We start from the raw sequence: 22542 nt of genomic DNA, 5'->3' as shown, positions 1-22542 counted from the left end.
ATCATTAGAAATGCTTTTGATTTCATATACACTGTTTCATAAAAAAATGAATTTTCTCCCCTGTTACACTTGGACCTATGGCTTGTGCCAAACATACTGAAACTGTTAAGCACACTGACTCTTTTTAACAACCACAGGGGTGAGGTATGATGGGTTTCAAAGGCCAGCGCGGCTCTTTGAATCGCCGTTGCCAGGATCTAGCAGGTATGCTGCATCAGCATTCTCAGAAGTCATGCCGAAATCCTTTGTGCTGACAATTGGAGGATGTTCAATCATATAGCCCGTCACAGCCTCTGTTAACCTCACTTCCGGTCTCGGACAGCTTTGTACATTTATGTGAAGTGAAGTGATGTGCTTTAAAAACACAAATGGTAGGCAGACGTTTAGAGACCAAGCCAGCTCCCCACAAAGCGATTTCAGTAAAATGTCAGAGATTGCACGAACCCTTGCAAACATGTTTATATCTGTTGGACCTATTCTTATTTAGCCACATTGCAAAGTGTGTTTCATTTGGATTTTGTGATACACCGACAGAAAATGGTGCACAATTGTGAAGTTGAAGGAAAACGATAAATGATTTGTAAAAATCACGATGTGTAAAAAGTTTTACAAATCATGTAAAACATGAAAGTCGTCCATACATTACCATACATCCCCTTTTACTCTGATACGCCTAATTAAAATCCAATGCAACCAACAAGAAAATGCCCATGCTGAATCTGGAGTAGCTACACAGATCCTCGGCTCAAGTGATTAAATCTGTTAACAAGACAACTACTAATCGTGCAGCATACCATCCCCACAGTGGTAAATTATCTGCTTTTTTATGGCAGTTTAGTCAGAGGACTCCAAAGCAGTTTACACTGCAATCAGTCATTCATTCACACACTTGTTGTGGTGAGCTGCATTGTATTCTGGGCAGAACAGGGTTCGCACTGGCAACCCACCGGTTACAGGACAAAACTTCAGCTTAAGTGGTGCTTGTAATACCAGTCTCCAATGCATAATTCATGTCCATGCAGGCCAGGAGGAAGTTGAGATTGTGCTTTCTGTCCACAGCAGCTGAACTGTTCATAATTTAAGTGCAATTGTTCAATCTTATTGTTTATATGTAGTTACTGCAACCAGAGTCAGTGGTTTTTGTCACTGCGGAGAAAAAGTCACATGTATTCATTTGTTTGGCGTGTGATGGCACAGTGTGACTTCTCTTGTTGAATATTAATTACATTTAATGAAAATTAAATGCAACCGTTTATGTTATTATTGTCATTTTAAAAACTGATGGGTAAAAATAGATTATAGATTATTTTTTTGACCCTGTCAGTCAAAATGACAGACAACAAAAAAGGTCAGCGCGACCTGTTTGTCTTAACTAAGATGCTGAGCAATTAGTTTTGGGGCTTTGATTTGCTGGTAACACCAGTGGCTTTGTTTTTATAATTAACTTCAATATCTGACTTCTTTTACAGTCAGCAGTTGCTTCTAAATGGCCTTTAGTTGTTTAGCCAAATAAAACTATTGTGAAATGTTTCTAGTATTTTATTCTTTTTTATTGTTAATGATATAACATTTGTTAGTGTTCCTTTCTGTACAGCTCTATAAAATAAGAACGCCAGAAACTGTACTTTTACAGGGTGTTGTTTAAATTTAATTCAGTGCCTTGTAATGTATTGCAAGGGTGTAACATTTCAAAAGACCTTTTGAACGCCCATTCTCCTGACTAATCAGAAAAACTGCTGTAAAAGTGTCTGAATTCTTTGATGTGAGTCAGTGTACCACAAAAAATGGCCTGATGTTTCTGTTCCTTTGAGTTTAAAAAGAGGTTTCATTCTCTCTGATTGGTAACAGATGTTGTACTATGAAGGAGAAGCCTTTAGGTAAGAACAGCTGAAATTCCACTGAGCAGTTTTAGTTCCACCAGATATAAACACCTCTGGAACAAAACTGATAGCAACTTGAAATATTACTCGGTACCTCTGAAAGAGTGCAATCCCTACTTACATAATAATGATTCCCTAATCATTTCATTCAGGTGTGTTGCACTAGAAATATACCTAAATGTTTCAGGACACCACATACCGGGCAAATCACATCCATGTTTTAGAATGGTCTAGTCCGCAGGTGTCAAACTCCAGTCCTCAAGGGCCGCTGTCCTTCAGTTTTTAGATGTGCCACAGGTACAAAACACTGGAATGAAATGGCTTAATTACCTCCTCCTTGTGTAGATCAGTTCTCCAGAGCCTTGCTAATGACCTAATTATTCTATTCAGGTGTGGTGCAGCAGAGGCAGATCTAAAAGTTGCAGGACACCGACCCTTGAGGACTGGAGTTTGACACCCCTGGTCTAGTCAAACCATAGACATAAATCTTATTGAGAATGTGTGGCAAAACTTGAAAACCGATGTTCAGAGATCATCTCCATACATTCTGACTGAGCAAACTGGTAGAGGCATTTCTTTAAAAACAAAATGTGTAAGGAAGTCTGGCTATGGAGTTATTTTTCCATACTTTTCCACCATGTTTACCAAGCTTGTATGTCTCTGCCTTTTATAGTATGGCATAGAGCCTTCAGCCGTCTCTGATGATCTGCATCATTATATGTAGATCATCAGATCTACTTCAGACTACTAGTAGGCTCCAATCCTATATTTCTCAGGCTTTTTCCAGCTTCAATATAAGCATTCCTTGCATCACTGGACTGAACAAAACCATAAATACGGGTCATTTTTCGCATTTTAAGGATGTTTCTTCTCTGTGTCATGTTGTTGCAGGAAAGCTCTATAAACAAACACTGATTAATGGCTGGAAATACCCTCACAGTCTTGAGGCGTCTGATGTTTACACTGACCAGGCAGGGCTTTGAGATAGTCTGGCATGATGTCATCTCAAACGGTCCATTTTCCCACATTCACTCCGAGTTAGATTGATGCTGCACATGTGCTCCTGTACTGCTCTGTTGTTCAACAGTAAGTTATATCAGCAAATTAGAAGACGGCAAGCACAGCAGGCAGTAAACTGACACTCCTGAGCAGTCTCTCTAAATTGGTGGTTAGTCCTAAAAAGATTGAGCTCTGCAGATATGGTGTGATGAGAATATCAGATGGAAATCTGTTTTTCTCTTTCAATTGTTTTATTTTCTTTATTTTATTGGTTGCTGTACTGAGCAAAATTTCTTCCTCCTGTTGTTAAGATTCCAGTTATCTGTAGAAGTTTCTGTGGTGTTGACAAGACCTCAACATTTGGTTCTCTGATGAAAGTGAACTCGAGAAAAGCTTATGCTCTTACTGTGATAGGGCAGTATGGATGCAATGTATGCTAATAAAACAGCAGGGCTAACGGACATGGTGGTCCAGTGTGCAAACAGCAGTCAAGTTAGAGGAAATACCTGCTGTAAACAAGGAACAAGTTCTTCTTTTGTCCCCCAAGAGTTTTAGAATCACTGGCCTCATAGGGTTCACAGACGAGCCTTTGTTTCCAGAAGCTTGAAAAAGAAAGAAAAAAAAAACTTCACTGGCTCCTAGTCACACCAGTTGTTTTTGCGATATATGAGCTATTATGTGAACTGAGAAATGCATGGGCGGATAGCATGTTCACATGGGTTTAAGATCCCTTGTGTCTTTGTTTGGCCGGTCAGGACAAGGAATATTTTTTCACTTGAGCGACACAAGATTATTATCCCACAGTTTGCATTGTTGTTCAAGATTAACTGAATTCTAATTTTAGAGTTTATCATAATTGAAGTCTAAAAATATTGCAGCTATTGTGATTTTAGGTCTGCTGTGTTTTCTTTAACTATGGACCAACGGACAAATGTTATTGCATGCATGGGAAGACTTTCCAAGAACATTTTGTTGTTAAGACCCCCGAGGCTCCCATTTCTTTAACTGTACATGTATCCTGTTTTTTTCCCTTCTTCTCCCACTCTGTATTATATTCTTCCTTGCAGCTCCCAATAGATCCCTTTATGGCATTATTTTTGGCTGATGTTATATATATACAGCAGCAAACCAGACTCCACATAGACTCAATTTAAGCATGTCTAAGGGGCAGGTTGGTCACTTCATTGTTTTACCAGGAGGAAAATGAAGAAAAAAGGTTGAAGCAGGCTTAATTCTAATGGCAGATAATCCAGTTACAAGCGCATGCAGCTCGTCAAAAAGTTTTCTTTCCAGGTTGTGGCTTTGGGATGTAAATGGGACGTGAAGCCAGAGGAGCATTGAGGCTAAGAACAAAGATTTTTAGCTCGACCCTTGCTTGCCACAGCCTTGTCCTCCGCTTTGACCATGATCTGCTCACTTTGATTTGGGGCTTCGGTGGGCCTTGCAGCTACTGGTTAGGATCTTAAAAGCTGGCTTGTCAAAGAAAATTAGTTTACAGATTCATCTAAACAGAAATTTATATTGTGAAAAAGTTAAATATTTTTTGTCAATCATCTCAGAAAGTGAAACATAAAGGGAAATATATAGACATTATTTAATTTTGATGATTCTGGCCTAGAGATAATAGAAATATAAAATGTAGGGTGTCAGAAAATGAAATATTACGTAAGATAACAAAAGATATTTTAAACCGAAATGTAAAGCTACTGCAAGTCTGTTTAGCCAATACTTGATTTTGCTTGACAATCCTTTCAAGACTGTGGTTATCCCTGTTGTTGGTGCACCTTTCTGCCTTTCACTCAACTTTTTATAAACATGCCTGGATAAAGCACTCATTCTTCAGCAATAAGCTTTGGGCATACCTTCCTTGTGAGGAGTGTCAACAGTCAACAGTCAAGTCAGCAGTTTTCCCCATAATTTTACAATATTTCTCTTTTTCACAATTATAGACAGTGGATTTTGGGTTTTTAGTAAGCCATAATCATCATAACTGCAGGATATATAGGCTTGAAATATTTCATTCTATGTAATATATGAGTTTAATTTTCTGAAGTTAGTGACAAAAAATACAGACCTTCATTACCCGCTGTTACATCTCTTGTTTGTAGGAAAATTTGCAAAAAATGCAGTTACAATCTTACTCCAGGGTCACCAAAGGACATACTCGTACTCATTTGATTGAACTCAGATTTAACTCATATAGCATCATTGGTTTGAATATTGCAAACAGAGTGTGATTTCTTGGTTTCAAATTGTTTTTCTCACTTCTGCTCGTCATTGCTCACAGGCCACCGAAGAGCAAGGAGGGTATATGGGACCCACAGATGCAGGCTGCTCCCAATGTGGTGATGGGCTTGAACTCCACACAGAGCAGTCAGTCAACCAAAGGAAGCTACCAGCTGCAGTTTGCTATCCAGCAGCTGCAACAACAGAGATTAAAGACCCATCAACTTTTAGACAGAGATCATCCCAGACATCAGGTACATATGCAGGAGAAAAACAGATGGACTTTAACGATAATTATGTGGAAAATATTGCTTTGCTTAACAGCACCATTTTATAAAATTATCTTTTTACTATTAAACTCTTAAATATTTTACTAGTCGCACATTCTGCTAATCCTTTTCCAAACTACGTTACGAAATGGTGTTTGGTGGCAACATAGTCTTCAACAGGAGCTCATTCCGAGAAAGCCAAGCATTACTCCTTAACCAAAGTTTATTTTGCTTGGCTGAGCTTCTTCGTTGAGTTTTGATGGGAAGGCGAATAATGCTGTCGAGAAGAGCAAACACAGTGCTCCCACATGTATTTACACCCCTACACTTTGTGTTTTTATTTCATATTACACCACAAACTGTAATGCATTTTTTGGGGTGATTTTGTTGTGATAGATTGTTATAAATTTGTGCAAAAGTCTGACGTATAAGAACGTCTCTACATAAAATCTGAAAAGTGCGGTATGCATTAGTTTTCAATCCGTGATATCCCAAAATTTAATTTCACACAACCAGTTACCTTCTAAACTAACTATTAAATAGAGTCCACCTTTGTGTAATTTAACCTCAGTATTATTATCTGCTCTGTGAAGACTTGAGAGGTTTGTACGACTTGAGGCAAAGTTTCACCTTCCAGAAGGACAACAACCCAAAACATACAACCTATGATAGAGTGGTTTAGATCAAAGTATATTTATGTGGTACAATGACCAAGTCAAATTGTAGACTGAAGGAGAAAATAGCTTGTCACAGAAGCGCTAGTCTGACGGAGATTGACTTTGGACCTTTAATTACAGTTAAAGGTGGTTCTACTAAGTATCAACTTGGGAGAGCTGGTCAAAGCCTTTCAGTTAAAAAGTCATGTTTTTTTTTCTTTGTCTAAATCACAAACGCACAAGTTTGTGTGAAGTTGCTACATAAAATCGTAATAAATTGAAGTTTGCTTTCATAATTTGTCAAACTATAAAAAATTTAAATGGTATGAAAGTTTTGTAAGGCACTGTATGGAATCTCCAGTTTTACCAGCCCAGTTTATGTCAAATTTGAGCTCCATTTAGTTTTTTGGCCTTGCAGCATGGATATAATTTCGGTGCATGATTGTCACCAATTGTAATTTAGCAACAAGAAACACTTGAAGTTATATCTGACCAGCCATGAAGGCCGTAATTTGAAAGTGTTCACGTGGCTGATTCAAAACGCAGGAGGGTTGCAGGAGTGTGCTTATGGTAATTCATTCTACCTTTATTTTACTTTGTAGAGCCACCTTTTGCCTCAGTTTCAGATGTAATTTGCTTTTGAGGTATCAGATTAAAGAGGTTCATATATTAGATATCCACATCACACTTTTTCAGCATTACATATTTGAACAAAATCAGAAGCCATGTTAACTGCTTCCACTAAGGAGAGTTGTACTTCTTAGTGTTGGTCTGTCAATTAAAATCAGTACTGAAATCATCACAAAATAACTCAAGGGGTATGAATTATTTTGCAATTTATATGATTAAAACAAGCCAGCAGCCAGAGCAGATTTGAAAGACCTGGAGAAATATTAATCAAAATCACTTTAAGAGATTCCAAGAATCTTTGGTAGTGATCGAATGTTGAGTCATCCAGAAGTTTGTAAGCTTCCTGCGTTCATTCTTTACTTCCATTAATGATTTATTTTGGTATTTTTATTCAAACTTACTTTGTTTCGATAGTCTCATGTTTTTTTCTGAGCAGACTTTAAATAATTGATTATTCTGGATCAACTGAAGATGCAGAAACAGGCTTTCTATTGATTGTGAATGCTCATGTGTATTCATGGGTGCTGGTTGGAGAGACAGAAAGAGACGGGGATCTGTTCCGGCACTCCAGTCCACGTTCCAGTTACTGGGTGCAGACTGTTCGGCTCCTCCACTGGGTTGGCTCTGGGCCACCTGGCAGCCAAAGAAAGGTGCCCTTCCTGGCCCCGCTCAAACTGAATTGTGGCCATAGGCCTTGCAACCTGGAAACCCAGCTTCTCATTTATCAACACAGGAATTGCATCAGATATTTTATGTCACCTCATTGGCCCTTTGAACGGCTACTCTGAGAAACTGGAAAACCATTAGCATGTTAGATAGCCGTATAAAGTAGCAGAGAAAATAGCATGGGCATGAGATATGGAAAGAATGTATGCAAGCATTCCCTGCTGCTGCTTGGACAGAGTAAAATGTGCTTCTAAAGTATTATGTCAAAAAGACAACAGCATATTCCTCCTTCCCAAGCCTTTGAAGAGCCTTTCCATAAACAAATAAATGATGTGGGGAATTTGCTTTTCATTGCAGCCAACTTCAAAAAATGTTAAGCTTGTTTTGATACTGGAAGGTATTTCATTAATATCTGCACTTTTCCATGCCAAGCACTTTGATGCTTGATACTTCACCTTAATAAACAGAGGCCAGAGTATTTTCCATGACTAACCCATTCTAAATCTGATTACACTTCCGCTGGCCACTTTTGGAGTGGCTTGATTTATTTTGTCCTTAAGAGTACACTACTCCCATGGATGCATGCTCTACCTCTCATCTAAGTTTTGTGGAGTTCCCTCTGGAGACGAACGCTCATTATTAATCCTTCTTCTTCAATGATATTAGTGAACAGACTCTTTTTAGGAACAACAGAAATTAATGACTAATGAAATTATTTCTACTTATTTTCAACCTCTTTTTTGTTCAACTGATCTCTTTTGTTCAACCTATTACTAGAAAATGGAAAGTGTATAGCCCAACTGCAAACCTACTGAGATGTTGCTGTTCACCAAAAAATGATATGCAAGGTGGCTGGAGAGTTTCAGAGATCCATATCTGTCAGACAGAATAATATTTTAGTCAATTACTCAACAAATTTAGCATTTATGGAAGACTGGCACAAAGAAAGTCATTTTTGAAAGAAAGCAAAAGATGTTCTCTCTGCAGTTTGCCAAGAAGGGGTTCTAGTCAGATGAGATGAAAAATAAATTTCATTATTTCACTTTGGTGTGTTGAAGCAGAGAGACATCTCTGCTTGGCCTTTATGCAACATGCACAAATGTGAGGTGGATGGTTAACAATATTTCCGATCTTGCCATTTGTGCTGAAATATTACTTGGGTGTAAATGTGGGGGTTTAACATAATTTGCACTAGGGCGGCAACTAACAGTTATTTTAGTAATTGAGTATTCTATTGATTATTCTGACGATTAATGGAATACAACAGTGGAGCATTCTGACTTTTTCTCTTACCATGTGCAGTGAAGCTGGTCAAAGCCGATGGAAAGATGCAGTACAGTGACTCTAAACATAAAGCTAAACAAGTAATGAACAGATCAAATCACACCAGTTTTTTAGAATGGTCCGGTCTGAATTATAAAATAAATATATTTCTGGTTCTAATGCAACAAAATGTGAAAATCTTTTAAAGGGAATTACTTTTTTATTAAAATGTTGTTTTTGTGCCATTTACTTGAATTGATATTGCTTGTTTCTCCTCCCAGACCCAGATTCATGACCAGACAAGCAGTCCACACCCGCAGGTATCCACAAAACCGTTCAGCTGTTCACCATCCAGCTTACATGCTCAGTCCAGCCCCAACCACAGCCAGACCAGTATTCGCCCGGCTTATACTCCAAAGCCACCCAGCAGCACGCTAGAAGGACAGGGCAGGAAAACAGCAACAAAACGCCTAATAAAGTAAGTCTTGCAGGTGAATTGCTGTATTTCTACTTAATGGTGAATGAAACAATTTTCTTGTGGACTTTCCGAAACATTTAGAGCACTGGGGTGGGAGTTTTGGTCCCAGCTCATGGAAGGAGACAGGGTTCATGGGATCCTTGAGTTCAAGCGGTCACGGCTAACACTAATGAGAGTCAGAATATGAATGTAGTGTACTTCTCGCAGCCTTTTGGCCGTGGGCTGTATCTTTCTGTTCAGTAAACAACCTCATCACAGGCCTGATTTCTGCCTGAACTGTAAACAGAATCTGGTTCAGTGGAAGGGCCCGGGCTCTGGGCTCCATTTAAATCCTGTTTGGTTTGGAGATAAGGTGAAGAGTACAGAAGGAAAAATAGAAAGAAAAGGGGTGCTGGGCTCAACTGCCAGCTATTTCCCTTGCTAATTTTATGACTGTGTTACTGAAACATCCATCCAAATTACACAACAGCAGCAAGCCTTTGTGATCAGGGCTGATTGTTTAAAGCATGCTGGCAGAGGGCTTTTCAGTTTTGTTTAATGTAGAAGAGGAATGGCACGACAGGGGAGTTTAACTATCGACAACAAATCTATCTGGCAGTTCATTATTTAGTTATTTTTACTCATTCACTCCAGCCAGGACTGAGTTAAACATTTACTCTATCTGTTATATTCAGCATGTTGCCACATTGGACCAACTTTACCTGGCGTAGAAGGAGTTAGTGAGACAGAGAATGGCTGATGTAGAGTGGTGAGTTGTATTTGCTTGTGTGTGTGTGTCTTCCTGGCAGTTGCTGTGTTTACCTTCTGCATGTGGAATTCCAGAGCCCCCCTCACACTCTCCTCTGTCCTGCATTTTTGTGGTCGACCAGTGTGACAGGGGAGAGTGTGGGAAAAACGGAAGCTTCACGAGCAAAAAATGCGCTGATGGAAACAATGAAAAGAGAGAATAAAGAGATGAGAAAATAAAGAATGACAGAGAAAAGTAAACTCTATCCAGAAGAAAGAAGATGATTGTCTCCAGAAAATGGAAGGATAATAAGTTGCTTCCCCATTTTTCCAGGGCTCTTTTTTGGAGCAACTCTATACCTTTGTTATTGAGGCACATCTGAAACGTATCCCAGTGCCGAGCTAATCCCCTCCAACTTATAATAGAATCACTGTGCTGTATGTATTGAGAGAGTTGAAGGTTGCCCGGCTCTCCAAACTCCATTCTATATCAAATTGTAAAATTATTGTTTGATACACATATTCCATCCTTTGTTCCCCAGGATTTTCCATGAATAGTGTACTGCTGATGTTTGTTAGCGCTCTTTGAAGGTCTAACACATTAAATCGTTCCAAGTACTGCCCACTCCACTTCTGGAGTGGGCACTTCTGGAGTGGGCAGTACTTGGAAGGGCTGACTTCTTTACCCATTAATTTTCAGGTTTAGCTTATAGTTAGTTACTTAACCTGAAACAATTTTTCACATTACAAATACTAATTTAGTTTTGATGTGATAGAACAACACACATTATTGCATTATTGTCAAATGGAAAGAAACGGGTATGTGCTTTAACTCTAATATCCCTGAATAAAAACTAAACTAACATTGTACAACACCTTGTACACTTCATCTCTAGTTGATGCGCAGATGGATGGAGCTAAATGCCTGGCAACCCTGGAAGAAAATTTATTTAGAAGCTGAAGAGTTGAGACTTTCTTCAGGTCAAAACTGTAAATATACAACCAGAGCTCCAATGGAATCCCTTTATACACACACACACAAATCAAAGCATATTTATGTATCAAAATGACCCAGTTAAATTCTGGAACCTAAATCCCATCGAGAATTGGCTGCACGAAAATTGATATTCACCTAATCTGACTAAGCCAGATCTATTTTAGTGTCTTTATGTGCAAAGGTGGTTGAAACAAAGCCAAAAGATTTATGTCTGTACTTGCCACAAAAACTGGATCATCAAAATAATGTCAGGTGGACTGAAAGCAGAGGCTTGACACATTCCTCTGATATTTAAAAATAGAATAGCTAAAATAATACATCCCTTTCTTGCAACTTGACAATTTTCCACTGATTTTATCCCCTAAAATTCTAATAAAACACTTTGAAGTCTGTGATTGTACTATGATCAATAGTGAAAAAGTTAAAAGCCTGTGAATACTTTTGCATACTCTCAGCCTTCAGCATTGGCGTTAAAGCTCTGCTGCCACAGAGCATGCTCAGTTGAAGCAAATGCACAGCTTGTTGGTATCATACTTAGCAGGGCCCTCTCTTTGCTCTATCATCATAGCCCAGCTGCCAACTTGAGGGGCTGCAAAGGCTCAAAGTGGTATGACTTCAGTGAAGGCTTTGAAAGCAGCAATTTGTAATGCAAATAAATGAGCCTGTTTGGTATTTTGTTTGCAAGGTTTGGTTAGTCACAGCTGTAACTACGGAAACCCGTGCTGTCGTGTGGCATTACTAATAGGGTGACAATTACACCAGCGCCATTAATGTCAGCGTTGCTGTTGCTCTCACTCCCTATTAATCAGCCACAACAGTAGTTATTTTCATAGAATACTCCATACAGACAGAAGCCGCCAAGCGTGTGTTTATGGTTAAACTTTATCCGCTGTTGGTCAGGGTGGAATCGCATTAGGCACACGCTACTGGAGCAAGCACAGGAACTGCAGATCTGAGTGAATTGTTAGACTTTCCCAAACATTGTGCTTAAAGAGCCGTCTGCACAACTGCAGGTCCAGAATCAGCTCTCACCTGCAGCGTTTCTGGCTGCTGTTTGACTCTTAAAGTGACAGAGTGAGAGACTGTTGACAAAGAAAGTGATGTGAAAGGACCCAAAGGTCAAGCTTCCCCCCCACTCGCCCTCTCAATGTGAAAGGGGCTGCTTCCTGTCGAGGTATGCCACACTTAAAGTGGGCCAGTTCTATTTGTGGTTGTGTAATGGTATGAAAGAACAACTGTGCAGCCCCTTACAAGGAGGCAGTGTGTACCCTCATTACCTTATTAATGCTCCTTTGGCATGCTGCTGTTATGGGGCGAGAGGTTAATGCCAGCTAAGCTTTATTTATTGTTCCCCCTAAAAATGCTCAACAGAATTAATGCATAAGGTTACAGACGTGTCTGTTCATGCTTTATGCTTCAGTAGCTCTTTTAATAGCGTGCTTCTGGAAAACACTGCACTCACTGTGCAATTATGTGAAAAGAGGTATTTAATTTCTTTTCTACAATCTTTAGACTTGTTTATGAAGCCCTGTGAGGTAAATACACCACTCTATTTGCTAATTACTCTGCATATTCTTTATGTTTGTAACCTTTTCTTGCAGCTTGACTCAGTTAGTAATCACCGGCCTATGCTAGCCAGTGTGATAGTCACATCACCCTGGACAAGGAGTAGGAATTTCTCTCCTTCTTGTCACAATAGCTCTCAAGAGGCACTCAGTAAACACTTAGCCCCACCAGGCTCCACAGACTGCACACAAAGTGCAACTATTTGAATCTGAGTCCGCTATACTCATGTCATAGGGCTTGCATGGTGGCTAAAACAATCACACGCAGGGAGAAACTGTTTCTCTTCGTGTTTGGTTTTGATGTTTAGTTCCACAGAGGCCTTGGAGGTCTGCAGAAACAAACAGTCCTTGGGATATTTTTTCCCAACATTACTTTCTTAAAAAATAATCATTTTCAGTCGTCGTTCATTCTTAAGCTGTTTCTGATTAACAGGCAGATGTCCTCAGAGAGTTCAGCCAGTGGTTCCATGTCAAGCAACCAGCAGGTGGTCTACGAGGCCATTTGCAGTAAAACAGGTGGGTTTGATGTTGCAACTCTACATGTACATATACTTCATGCTGTACCACAGTCCTCAGGCTGGGGGGAGTTATGTCTCTATGCCAGTGTTAGTGATTACAGGCATGCATAGTGGACATTCCCCATTGAGGACTGATAAACACCACTGGATATTTTTTATCAAGCTCCTTCTTTTTCAGTTGCTCACTGTTGAAATTTATAGCATTGTTGGAGTTTGAAATAACAGTCAAACTTCAATTCCAACTAGTTATTACACTGAGATTTTATTAGTACCTGTAGTAAAACCCCTTTCCAGGATTCTATTGAAGACTTATGTTGGAGACTTTGATGCATCTAACAAGCTCATCTCTATTGCCTAGTGAAAAAGTGAGAACTGTGCAGGATATGTAAACCCATTGGCATTGTTTAAGGAAGCACCTGTGGCTGAAATCATGTGATCGGTGTTGCCTTGGCACACTTATGTGTCTCAGTGCTGACAGTTTTCTCCATCAGTCACATCCTTTGCTGCAGTGTTCCCACTTTTGTAGTTGTTCTTCCCTAAGATCGCAGGAACCTGCATGACTAATCAGAACATGGCTTGTTTTAAGCCAATTTGGTAACGTGTAGATGTTACCCATTTCAAATTACAATGAACTTCATTGTAAATAACCACAGGTCTTTAGACATCCATTTGTAATCTTGCATTGGAAAAGATAATCGAAAATTCAGTTTTATCAATAAAGTATACTAATTTTGGTTAGAAAATCTCTCCAGTGCATTTTCTGCCAATCCAAGCACCAAGATTGCGTTGATAGAAAGTTTTCTGGAGCTCAGTACTGCTTTTGACTCAGCTGAGCTTTATATCCCATTTGATAGACTAGATGAGTGAGTTTGTCTAGAACTGTATTAATTGATCCTCTCCATCTCAGATTATGGAGCATACAACATCTCTCTCTGTTTGCTGATGACACACAGCTTTATACTTCTGTGTCACCACGTCACCACAGGCGCTTGCAGTCTCTAAGTTTTTCCACAGTATTCGTGTTGGAGGTTGTTACTCAACTGAGCTTAATGAGGCCAAACACCAGAGACCATCTAATAAACTTAGGTGTCATTATTCACTCAGCTAAATTTTAATAGGCACCAAAGGTCTATTACCAAAGAAGCTCATTAACATCTTAAGCCATTTATCACAATGTAGACTTTCCTGTCAAAAGTATAGAAATGCCTGACATGGAGAAACTGTCATGTGTTTTAAATCAGAACTGAATTTTCTTAATTATTTTTTTTACTTGTCTTGACCATTTATTTTTCCCCGTTTGTCTCTTTATTTTCCTGCACTTTAAATAACCTTGTGTTTAATCAGAAGTAAACTCATCTTGCCTAGACATTTATGCAAGTAACCATTCAATTTGGGTGTGATCAAATGTTCAGTTTGTAGGCTAGTATTTGCAAAAAAAGTGCTACCAACTTTAGTTAAGATATTAACTACTCATAACCTCTTAACATAATCCCACTTAACAAATATAAATTACCCCTTTAGAAAAGCTGAAATGATTTGATGCATTATGAAATGTCTCCGAATTACAGCTACTGGTCACAATTACCCAAATGGTTATGAGTAATAGTGGTAAATACACCCCTGTTGTTAATTTTTTGGAAAAACACTTCAACTCCAAGAGAATTTAGATGTGGATAAAACCAAATTCCCCGTAGAGTAAATTTCAGTTTGTTTCTACATGGTGTGTGCGTCACTGGCTTAATGCCTGATTATAGCTGAAAGATAAGAGAGCATAGTAAAGACTTTTTTTATTTGCACTTAATGAGATCCAGTAATGCCAAATGTTCACACCATTCCCAGTTACTGTGCAAACAGCAAGAGCTGCACTACAGAAATAATCCTCTTTAAAGGTCATATTCTGCTCATTCACATTCATTTACACAACTTTGTGCTTCATTGCAGTGATGTTGATGTCAGGCAGTTTACTCACATCTGTTTGTTTGATTATACTTTTCCCAATAATCTGCTGTACATTAGTATCAGCAGATCCTTTACATGTCATCCTGTCTGTGAAGACGGCGCTGAGATCACTATGATGGAAATATACAGTACCTGTGCCACGCTTGTACTCCACACAAACACCTTCAAAGAAAACTTCTTTCGAAATATTCCCCTTTGTCCTTCTTCTCTCTGCCCATGAGCTCAGAATACTGGCTGAACCCAACTAACATCTTATAAACTCATCAATTACTGTAACTGGATCCTTTAGGAGCAGCTTCAAAATTTCTTAAATGCACTTTTTCCATCATTTAGGATGCACAGGATAAGGAATGTTTCTCTGGTCTATCTTTAAAAATAACTTAAGCCTTTTTAGCTTACATACCGTGCTACTAAGAAGGTTGCAGTGGATATAAATTTCATATTAATTATGTCGTTTATTTACTTATTTTTTCGTATTGCAAAGTGTCAAAATTATACATATAAGCCTAAATATATTTGAACCCCCAGTGATATTTGGTTAAGTGCCTGTGAGTGTGTTGCAGACAAACCTCACACTTTTGTAGCTATCAACTGTCTTCTAAAATAAAACCCACTGGCTGTTTGAACAATGGTATTATCAAATTAATAATAGTAGTATTATTAATTTGGTTAGTTTAGTAGAATTGTCTTTGCTTTTCAGCATATTTCTCAAATTTTTAAAACATGCAAGCCATACCAAGCTTTCCTGGAGGCGTGAACTGTGTTGAAGTTTTAAATATTACCCAATTGCCAACGATTGGCCATACTATATGTAATGCACCAATTTGACAAAGCTGATTAGAAACTACAAGCACTGTAAACAAAGCAACCCCATGGGGAGAAGGGCCACGACATCTTTGCCATCAATAAAATGTCTTGTATATTCTTCGTGCTCCAAGAAGAATATACAGTAAGTGTGGCCAAAAATTCACCACACTTCCAAAAATTGTTCAATATTTGGAAGTGTGGCCAACATGGATTGAAAGGCTTTGTTCACGTCCTCTGCTGCCTTTACTAAACTACAACCCTATTCAGGCAGACTACAAATCTAAAACAATGTAGACAGTCAATTTTTCTCAACTCCTCCTGTTGGCTCATTGACCCAGTTGAAATTCAACTGGAAAAATCAAGCTAATTGGGAGAAATCCCAGATGAAGCGAGAAAAGAAAGGAGATGAGAGTCAAGTGGAATTGCATAGGAAGGCAGTGGCCAGGGTAGTTGTATGTCTGCCTGTCTAATCCATTCTAAAACATTTCTGAATGTGCTTTTATGATCAGAAACTGTTAAAACAGCAATTTGTATTGAAATAACACAAACTGTTACCCTTCGATAAAAGCAGATTCATTAGGATGTTCAACAATAACTCAATGAAGCAATCAAGGCGCAAGTCAGTGATACAGAAGCTGCTTCTGTATCACTGTGTATAGTGAAGTGAGTCTGACATCATCTTAAAAAAAGAAGCACTTGCTCCAAAACTGTGACTAAAATTCACATCTCTCTACACATAAACAAACCAATTACCTTGTGGGGAAATGTTTTATGGTCAAATGAAATATTTTTTTACCTTTCTGGTCATAATCTCATCATGAATGTTAAGGAGGGGTCAAGGCGAGGTTTTCAAACCTAAGAAAACTGAATCCAGTCTGAAGCATGGTGGTGGTAGCATCAGTCTCTGAGTCTGTTTTGGTGCCAGTAACATTGATGCATTGCACAAAATGGTTGGAAATGATTCTACTTCACCTCAAATTAACAGTTTGATGGTTTAACTTGGGATAGAGTTTGGTCTTCAAACTTTACAATTATCCAATCCCATCAGAACTGGTTTTTGGCATGAATCACTCTGGATACCATTAAGCTTCTAGACCTCAACTCCATTCAAGCTTGCGGACTTTTCCTAAAGGTTGGGTCTCTGCCAGCAAACCAAGCAATCTGAATGAGTTCTACTAAATCTGTCAAGACGAGTGGTCAAATATCCAGCTTGAGTTATGCCAGAAGCTTGTTGATGACTACAAAAAGCATGTGGTTTTTCTGTAAGTTTCAAGGGACATCTGTCTAAATATTCGCGAGGGTGTATGTGTATATTCACACTTGCTTGTAACTGAAGAAAAGAACGATTAAAAAAATCCCTAATCAGCGTATGTAAAGTCTTTATTAGTGCTGCATGCTGTATTTTCTTGAATAAGAGGGATTCGGTGTGGCGATTTAAAGGGAAGGAGACTGCTGTCGGAATGGCTGCAGCCTTTGTGGAGCACAGAAGTGCATCAGGTCTTTCTGCCTTTGTAGCAAGATGACTGAGCTCCCCTGATTGACTCTGACAGGCAGTTAGAGCGAGTCCAAATGGAGAACATTCTCTATGATCAGCTGTCACCCATCGTTAATCACACTCCCGCTTTATCTCTCTCCTGCGCGCTCTTTTAATCTCTGCCTCGGCGCTCATACAGCTCTCCCTCTTTCCCCTGAAAACTTCTCCGGCTCACTCACGTCAGCCTCCCCTCCTCTACTTCTTCCCCTCCTCTCCTGTGTTGATTTTAGACATGACACGAGGGCACGGTTCTGATGAGGACTCACCAAAGCTTACAAAACGACACTATATCCACCACATGTGTTTTACAATGCTTCCCTTGAGGTTTCCTTGAAGTTCTCTGCTCTCTACAGTTGGTAACTGTGTGGAGATTTATTGCTCAAGCCTGAGAAGGAAATGAATGCAGCATTTGTGCCACTTTAATGGGGGTCTGATCGTGTTAGAACAAATAGCCTAAGCCTCTTTCTATCAAAGTAGGCCTGTGTGGAGCGTTGGGAAAGCAGGGTAATTACTGACCAACATCCCCTTTCCAGATGTATTATGCAATTTACTGCCTGAATCACTCTTTTCAAACAACATACATGAAACAGTACCTTGCAAAAGTATTGACTTTTGCTGTTGTGTTGGGGTTTTTATGTGATAGACCAACATAAAGAAAGATAAACTGTGAAATTGGAGGAAAAAATATTATTTAAAAAATATTTTAAGCATAAATAGTGTGAAATGCATTTGTATTTGTAATTTAGAGCCTGAAAAGTTTGCCAATTCTTTGTAAAATTGCTCAAACTCAGTCAGATTCGATTAAGACCATCTGTGAGCATCGACTCTCAAATCTTGCCATATGTTTAATAGATTCATATATGCACATGCACAGAATTGTTGGTACCTTTCTGTTAATGACCAGAAACCCCCACAATGGTCTCCTAAAAAACTTGAAACTCACCAAAACTTTATTGAAAGTGAACCAATGAAAATCAGGCATTTCCTTTGAAATGTGGTTCAACAGAATCATTAAAAAATATATAAACTAATGAAATAGACTTGGACAAAAATGATAGAATCTTTAGAAAGTTATTTGTCCACAGGGACATTTTAAAACTTAAGTGTGTTCTCCAATTAGTCAGTAAGCTTCTGTAATTCTCTGATCTCAGCTGAATTAAATATGTTTGGCCAACATTTAAAAGCCTCATCAGGTCCAGAAAACAACCCAGTTCCTTCATTCATGTTCGTGGGGATGTATTTAGTTTGAGCTGTAAAAGGTGACAAGCAGTCACGGTGCACTTTGGTAACATCGTGTGTAGCACACTGAACAGGAACCACGGGAAGTGACAAGGAGAATTGTCCCAGGAGATCAGGAAGGAAATTATAGAGAAGTATTTTAAAGGTGAAAGTTATAAGACCCTCTGCTAGCAGTTTGATGCTTCTGTGACAACAGTTGCACATATTTTTCAGAAGTTGAACATCAGTGGAACTGTAGCCACTGCAACCTCCGTGGCTGTTATTGCATATGGAAAATTGATTACATATTTAAGAGAAGGATAAGTACAAATGGTTCCAATCATTTTTGCTCTGGGTGGTTTTATTAGTTTTTTTTTTTTTAAATAATTCTGTTGAACTACATTTCAAAAGCAATGTCTGAGTTTCTTTGTTTAATTTAGTAAATTCAGTAATAATTCAGTAAATTTTTTATTTATTGTTACCTTTGTCAGTTTCAAGTTATTCTGGTTTTTCGGTCATTAACATGGGGGTTCCAACCATTTTGTTTGTGTATATCTTTCCATCATCATGATGCTGTCACCACCATGTTTCATCTTGGGGATGCTGTGTTTAATGTGGTTTGAAATGTTAGTTTGAAAAATAGGTACATGTAATTGCATCGGCCTCAAGAACTTTTAGTTTGGATGTACTTGTTCCACATAACTGCCGTGTTCCTGCATGCCATTTGATAAACTTTAACTAGGACTTTCTTTAGCTTTCTTCAAGTGCCTTTTCAATAAAACCCAGTTTTCAAAAGTGCACTACCATTATTTGTCCTCTCGGCAAAATTTACCTGCTGGGATCTGGATTTATATACCACAAGGTTTTTTTGTTTAAAAATTCTAAAAATAAGTATCAATTTAATTCCGTGTTACAATTGTTCACTATTTTGTGTTGATGTACTAGATATTCCCAGTGAAATAAACAAATGTTTCTAGTGTGGTGAAATATGAACAATCTTACGGGTTCTGGAGACATCAAGGAACTGAAAGTTTATCTTGTGACATTTGGACTTGAACAGGCAATACTGCATCTTTTTTTTCCATTTGCTGAGCTGGAGGAAGCCACTTCCAGCAGTCAGATCATCATATTCAAAGTCGGCAAGATGTTTTCGTTTTCCAGCTCAGTTGGGCCCCAAAGTGTAAAGGAGCACCAAAACAAACAACTTGCCGAGAGGGGAATGAAAGGCATACTGTTGGGGAGCACAAACACGGCTGCTTCGATTTTCCTTGGAATGCCTTTTCCTGCAGGATGTCTGGCTGAACGCCAGCCGATAAGAGGCGTTCAGGCGCTGTAAGCGAGGAACGAGTGAGCTTGCTGAGCAGATGAACCGGTGGCCTCCTCGACCGTGAATAATACATATGTCAACAAACCAATTACCACCAGGGTTTTAGTGAGGTCATCTGACGAACAACTCTTCCTGGTTTGACATGTTTTTAATGTTCAGACATGGAGAGGACACTGAAGCAGCTGCCTTCTTGTGTCTCTCTCCAGGTTTTCCTACGTACAGGAGGCTGTTCCAGGTCCAGGAGCCCTCCCACAGATGACACGAAGAGGATATAGGGCGCGTCCTGCCATTCTGCAGGCCTGACAGGTGTCTGTGCATGTAACCGCATCTTACACGGTGATATTCTGGGAGAGGACAACAGATTAAAGTATGCCTAACATTGAGTAGTATGCTATTAATTCATCTAGCGTGCTGCCACAGACATGCGAGGCCAAGAACGCCAAGCTTTGACGCAGGTTGGGATTTAGTTGCACAGCTCCAGGCCCGCCACCCACCCCAAACCTTCATCGCCCTTGGCTACTGCCAGTCTGCATCCGAGCAGCTGCCCGCTCTCATTCCCTCCATGCCACCAAAGCCACAGCAAGGTTTCACTGACAGATAGCCTTCAGCATATGGGTCCACAAAACCTGTTGGGGTGTGCACCTCTGGCTGTGTAACTACATTTCTTCAACCAAGCGACACAAAAAAAACACAGCCAGACAAGCATAATGAGAGAGTTTTAGTGATTTTTGTTTGACAAGCGTTGTTAGCACTGAATAAGTAGCTTCTTGTGTTACTGCAGCACATAGTGAGCATGAAAGTACTTTTCATGTGTGGCTTCTAACTATTCTGAAAGCCATGCAGCTGCCAAACCTCTGCCCATTGCCTGAGGACAAGTAAAAGTATAGCTTCCTGCAGCTTGTAAACTGAAACATTCAGATAGCTTAAACTGATATATGAAGGGATTCTGCCTTTTCTCCTGTTTTTGAAGAGTTCACAATTTAACCTGTAACTTTTGTTGTGAAATGTAAAGATGTTGATATTCTTCACATGGATGAATTAAATTAAATGTGGAATTTATTGTCATTATGCACATAATTTATTTTGTTAAAAAAACAAAACTTGAATCAAATTTTTTGGGAAATTTTTGTTCTAAAACCAACAAGACATTGCAAATAGTTACTTATGGATCGTTTTACCCCTCACCTAGTTTTTAGCTTTACCCTTCAGGGTTTTTTTTTTTTTTTAGATTTTTACTCTTCAGATGTTGGCTGCTTTTTACTCATATGCTCTCAGTAGTTGACCTTTTCAAACAAATACTTCTGCTGCTCTTTCTTGTGAGTCATTCAGTCATAAATTCACTGTTAAACTGAAAGGACAAAGCAGTGTTGTGTCTTCATAACATGCAAGTTGGTAAAGAACCAATTTTGACTTAATTCTGCGAAGACGTAGTCACCAATTCTTGGCTCACAGTGGATAATACATCTCTCAGGACATTTGTCAGGTTTTTACTGGATCTTTTTCTCCTGTTTCTTTAGATTTCAAAAAGTAATTTAGGCCTTACACTTCTTCAGCCTAACATTCATCCACTTTTCTCTATCTGTAAGGAAACATTGACACTTTAACCATCATGATCAAATACAGAAAATGGCTAAAGTCCAAAGAAAAATCTTCAGAAAGCCCGAAAAATGCTGATTGGAACCTCTTTGGGAAGTCAAATATAAAGTGGTTTAAAATATTCCACTGTATGTTAGTTTAATGCAAAACAGGCAGATCCAATGTGTTTTGCAAAGTATTAATATCCCTTTAACTTTCTCTCTCATCTTTTTGTCACACGAGTAGAAAAAAATGATGCATGGTTCTTGATCTGTTCATTTCAATTCTGTCCCTTTACTCAGATTCTCCTAAATAAAATCCAGTGCAACCAACTAACTGCCTTCAGAAGTCTTCTAATAAGTAAACAGAGTCCACTTGCATGTAATCTTTGTATAAATCCAAGCGGTTTGTTCAGAGATTTATTAGACTTTATTAGTGAGCAAACAGAGTTGATGTGGAGATGGATGGAGCTAAATGCTGGACAATCATGGAATAAGAAAAGATTTTGGACTGGGGTGAATGTCCAGTGTCCAGCAGGACAACAAAACTCAGCATGCAGCCAGAGCAACAGTGAACCGGTTGTAGATAAAAACAATTTTCATGTGTTTAAAATGATCCAAAGTCAAGATGTTAATCAGACTGTGAATCTGTTGTTCACAGACACTGTGCAATCTCACTGAGCTACTTTGCACGAAGGAATGGGGGAAAAAACTACAGTCTCTCTAGCATAGATGTGGTTTTCCAAATGTGAACCATGCATCCCTTGCCTTCCATTTCACAATTATGCACTTCTTTGTGTTGGTCTATCACATAAAATCCTAATAAAAACATTTAAATTGTGATTGTAGCATGACAAAATGAGAGAGAATCCAAGGGGTATTTTACAAAGTACTTATTGTAATTATTGTACTTGGGAGCACATGGAGAGCTCAATCGAAGTTTTATTGTGGAGTAAAAGTCATTTTCTGTTTGACAACTGAAATACTTGAATTTTGTGGAACATTTTCTCTAACGGTTATTTTGCACAGATTGTAGTTTTCAAAGCAGCACAGTAATGTAATGGATTGTTTTTGTAACATGTGATGAACGTCGTGTTACATATTAATTACCCTTAAAGTCAGCGCGGGCATGTTACAAGACTTGATGTTGTTCTGTGATGTGTTTTCCATAAGCAGACTGTAGCATAAACACTGGATTAAATATCAATAAATAAACTGTTCATGTATTTGTCCAAAAATGATAAGGAGCT

The 22542-nt window shown here is 38.8% G+C and overlaps 1 protein-coding gene across 11 annotated transcripts in view; it reads left to right on the top strand.

Annotated features, from left to right (window-relative positions):
• Positions 1-20783, top strand: part of ttll5 (tubulin tyrosine ligase-like family, member 5) — a 62801-nt gene extending 42018 nt beyond the window's left edge. For 10 of the 11 annotated variants that reach the window (XM_028000346.1, XM_028000343.1, XM_028000338.1 and 7 more), the window contains 4 exons: positions 5167-5359; positions 8871-9067; positions 12789-12871; positions 19925-20783. In XM_028000346.1, the coding sequence (XP_027856147.1) occupies positions 5167-5359; positions 8871-9067; positions 12789-12871; positions 19925-19977 (526 nt within the window). In that variant the 3' untranslated portion in view covers positions 19978-20783. Of the gene's footprint in view, positions 1-5166; positions 5360-8870; positions 9081-12788; positions 12872-19924 lie in introns of those variants that run through there. The other variant, XM_028000348.1, reaches the window with a different exon arrangement.
• Positions 20784-22542: the final 1759 nt, after the last annotated feature.

Source organism: Xiphophorus couchianus, chromosome 19 (assembly GCF_001444195.1).
Source record: "Xiphophorus couchianus chromosome 19, X_couchianus-1.0, whole genome shotgun sequence".
NCBI classification, from domain to species: Eukaryota; Metazoa; Chordata; class Actinopteri; order Cyprinodontiformes; family Poeciliidae; genus Xiphophorus; species Xiphophorus couchianus.
Note: the sequence above shows the minus strand (reverse complement) of the source record. Positions and strands in the feature narration are given on the sequence as shown.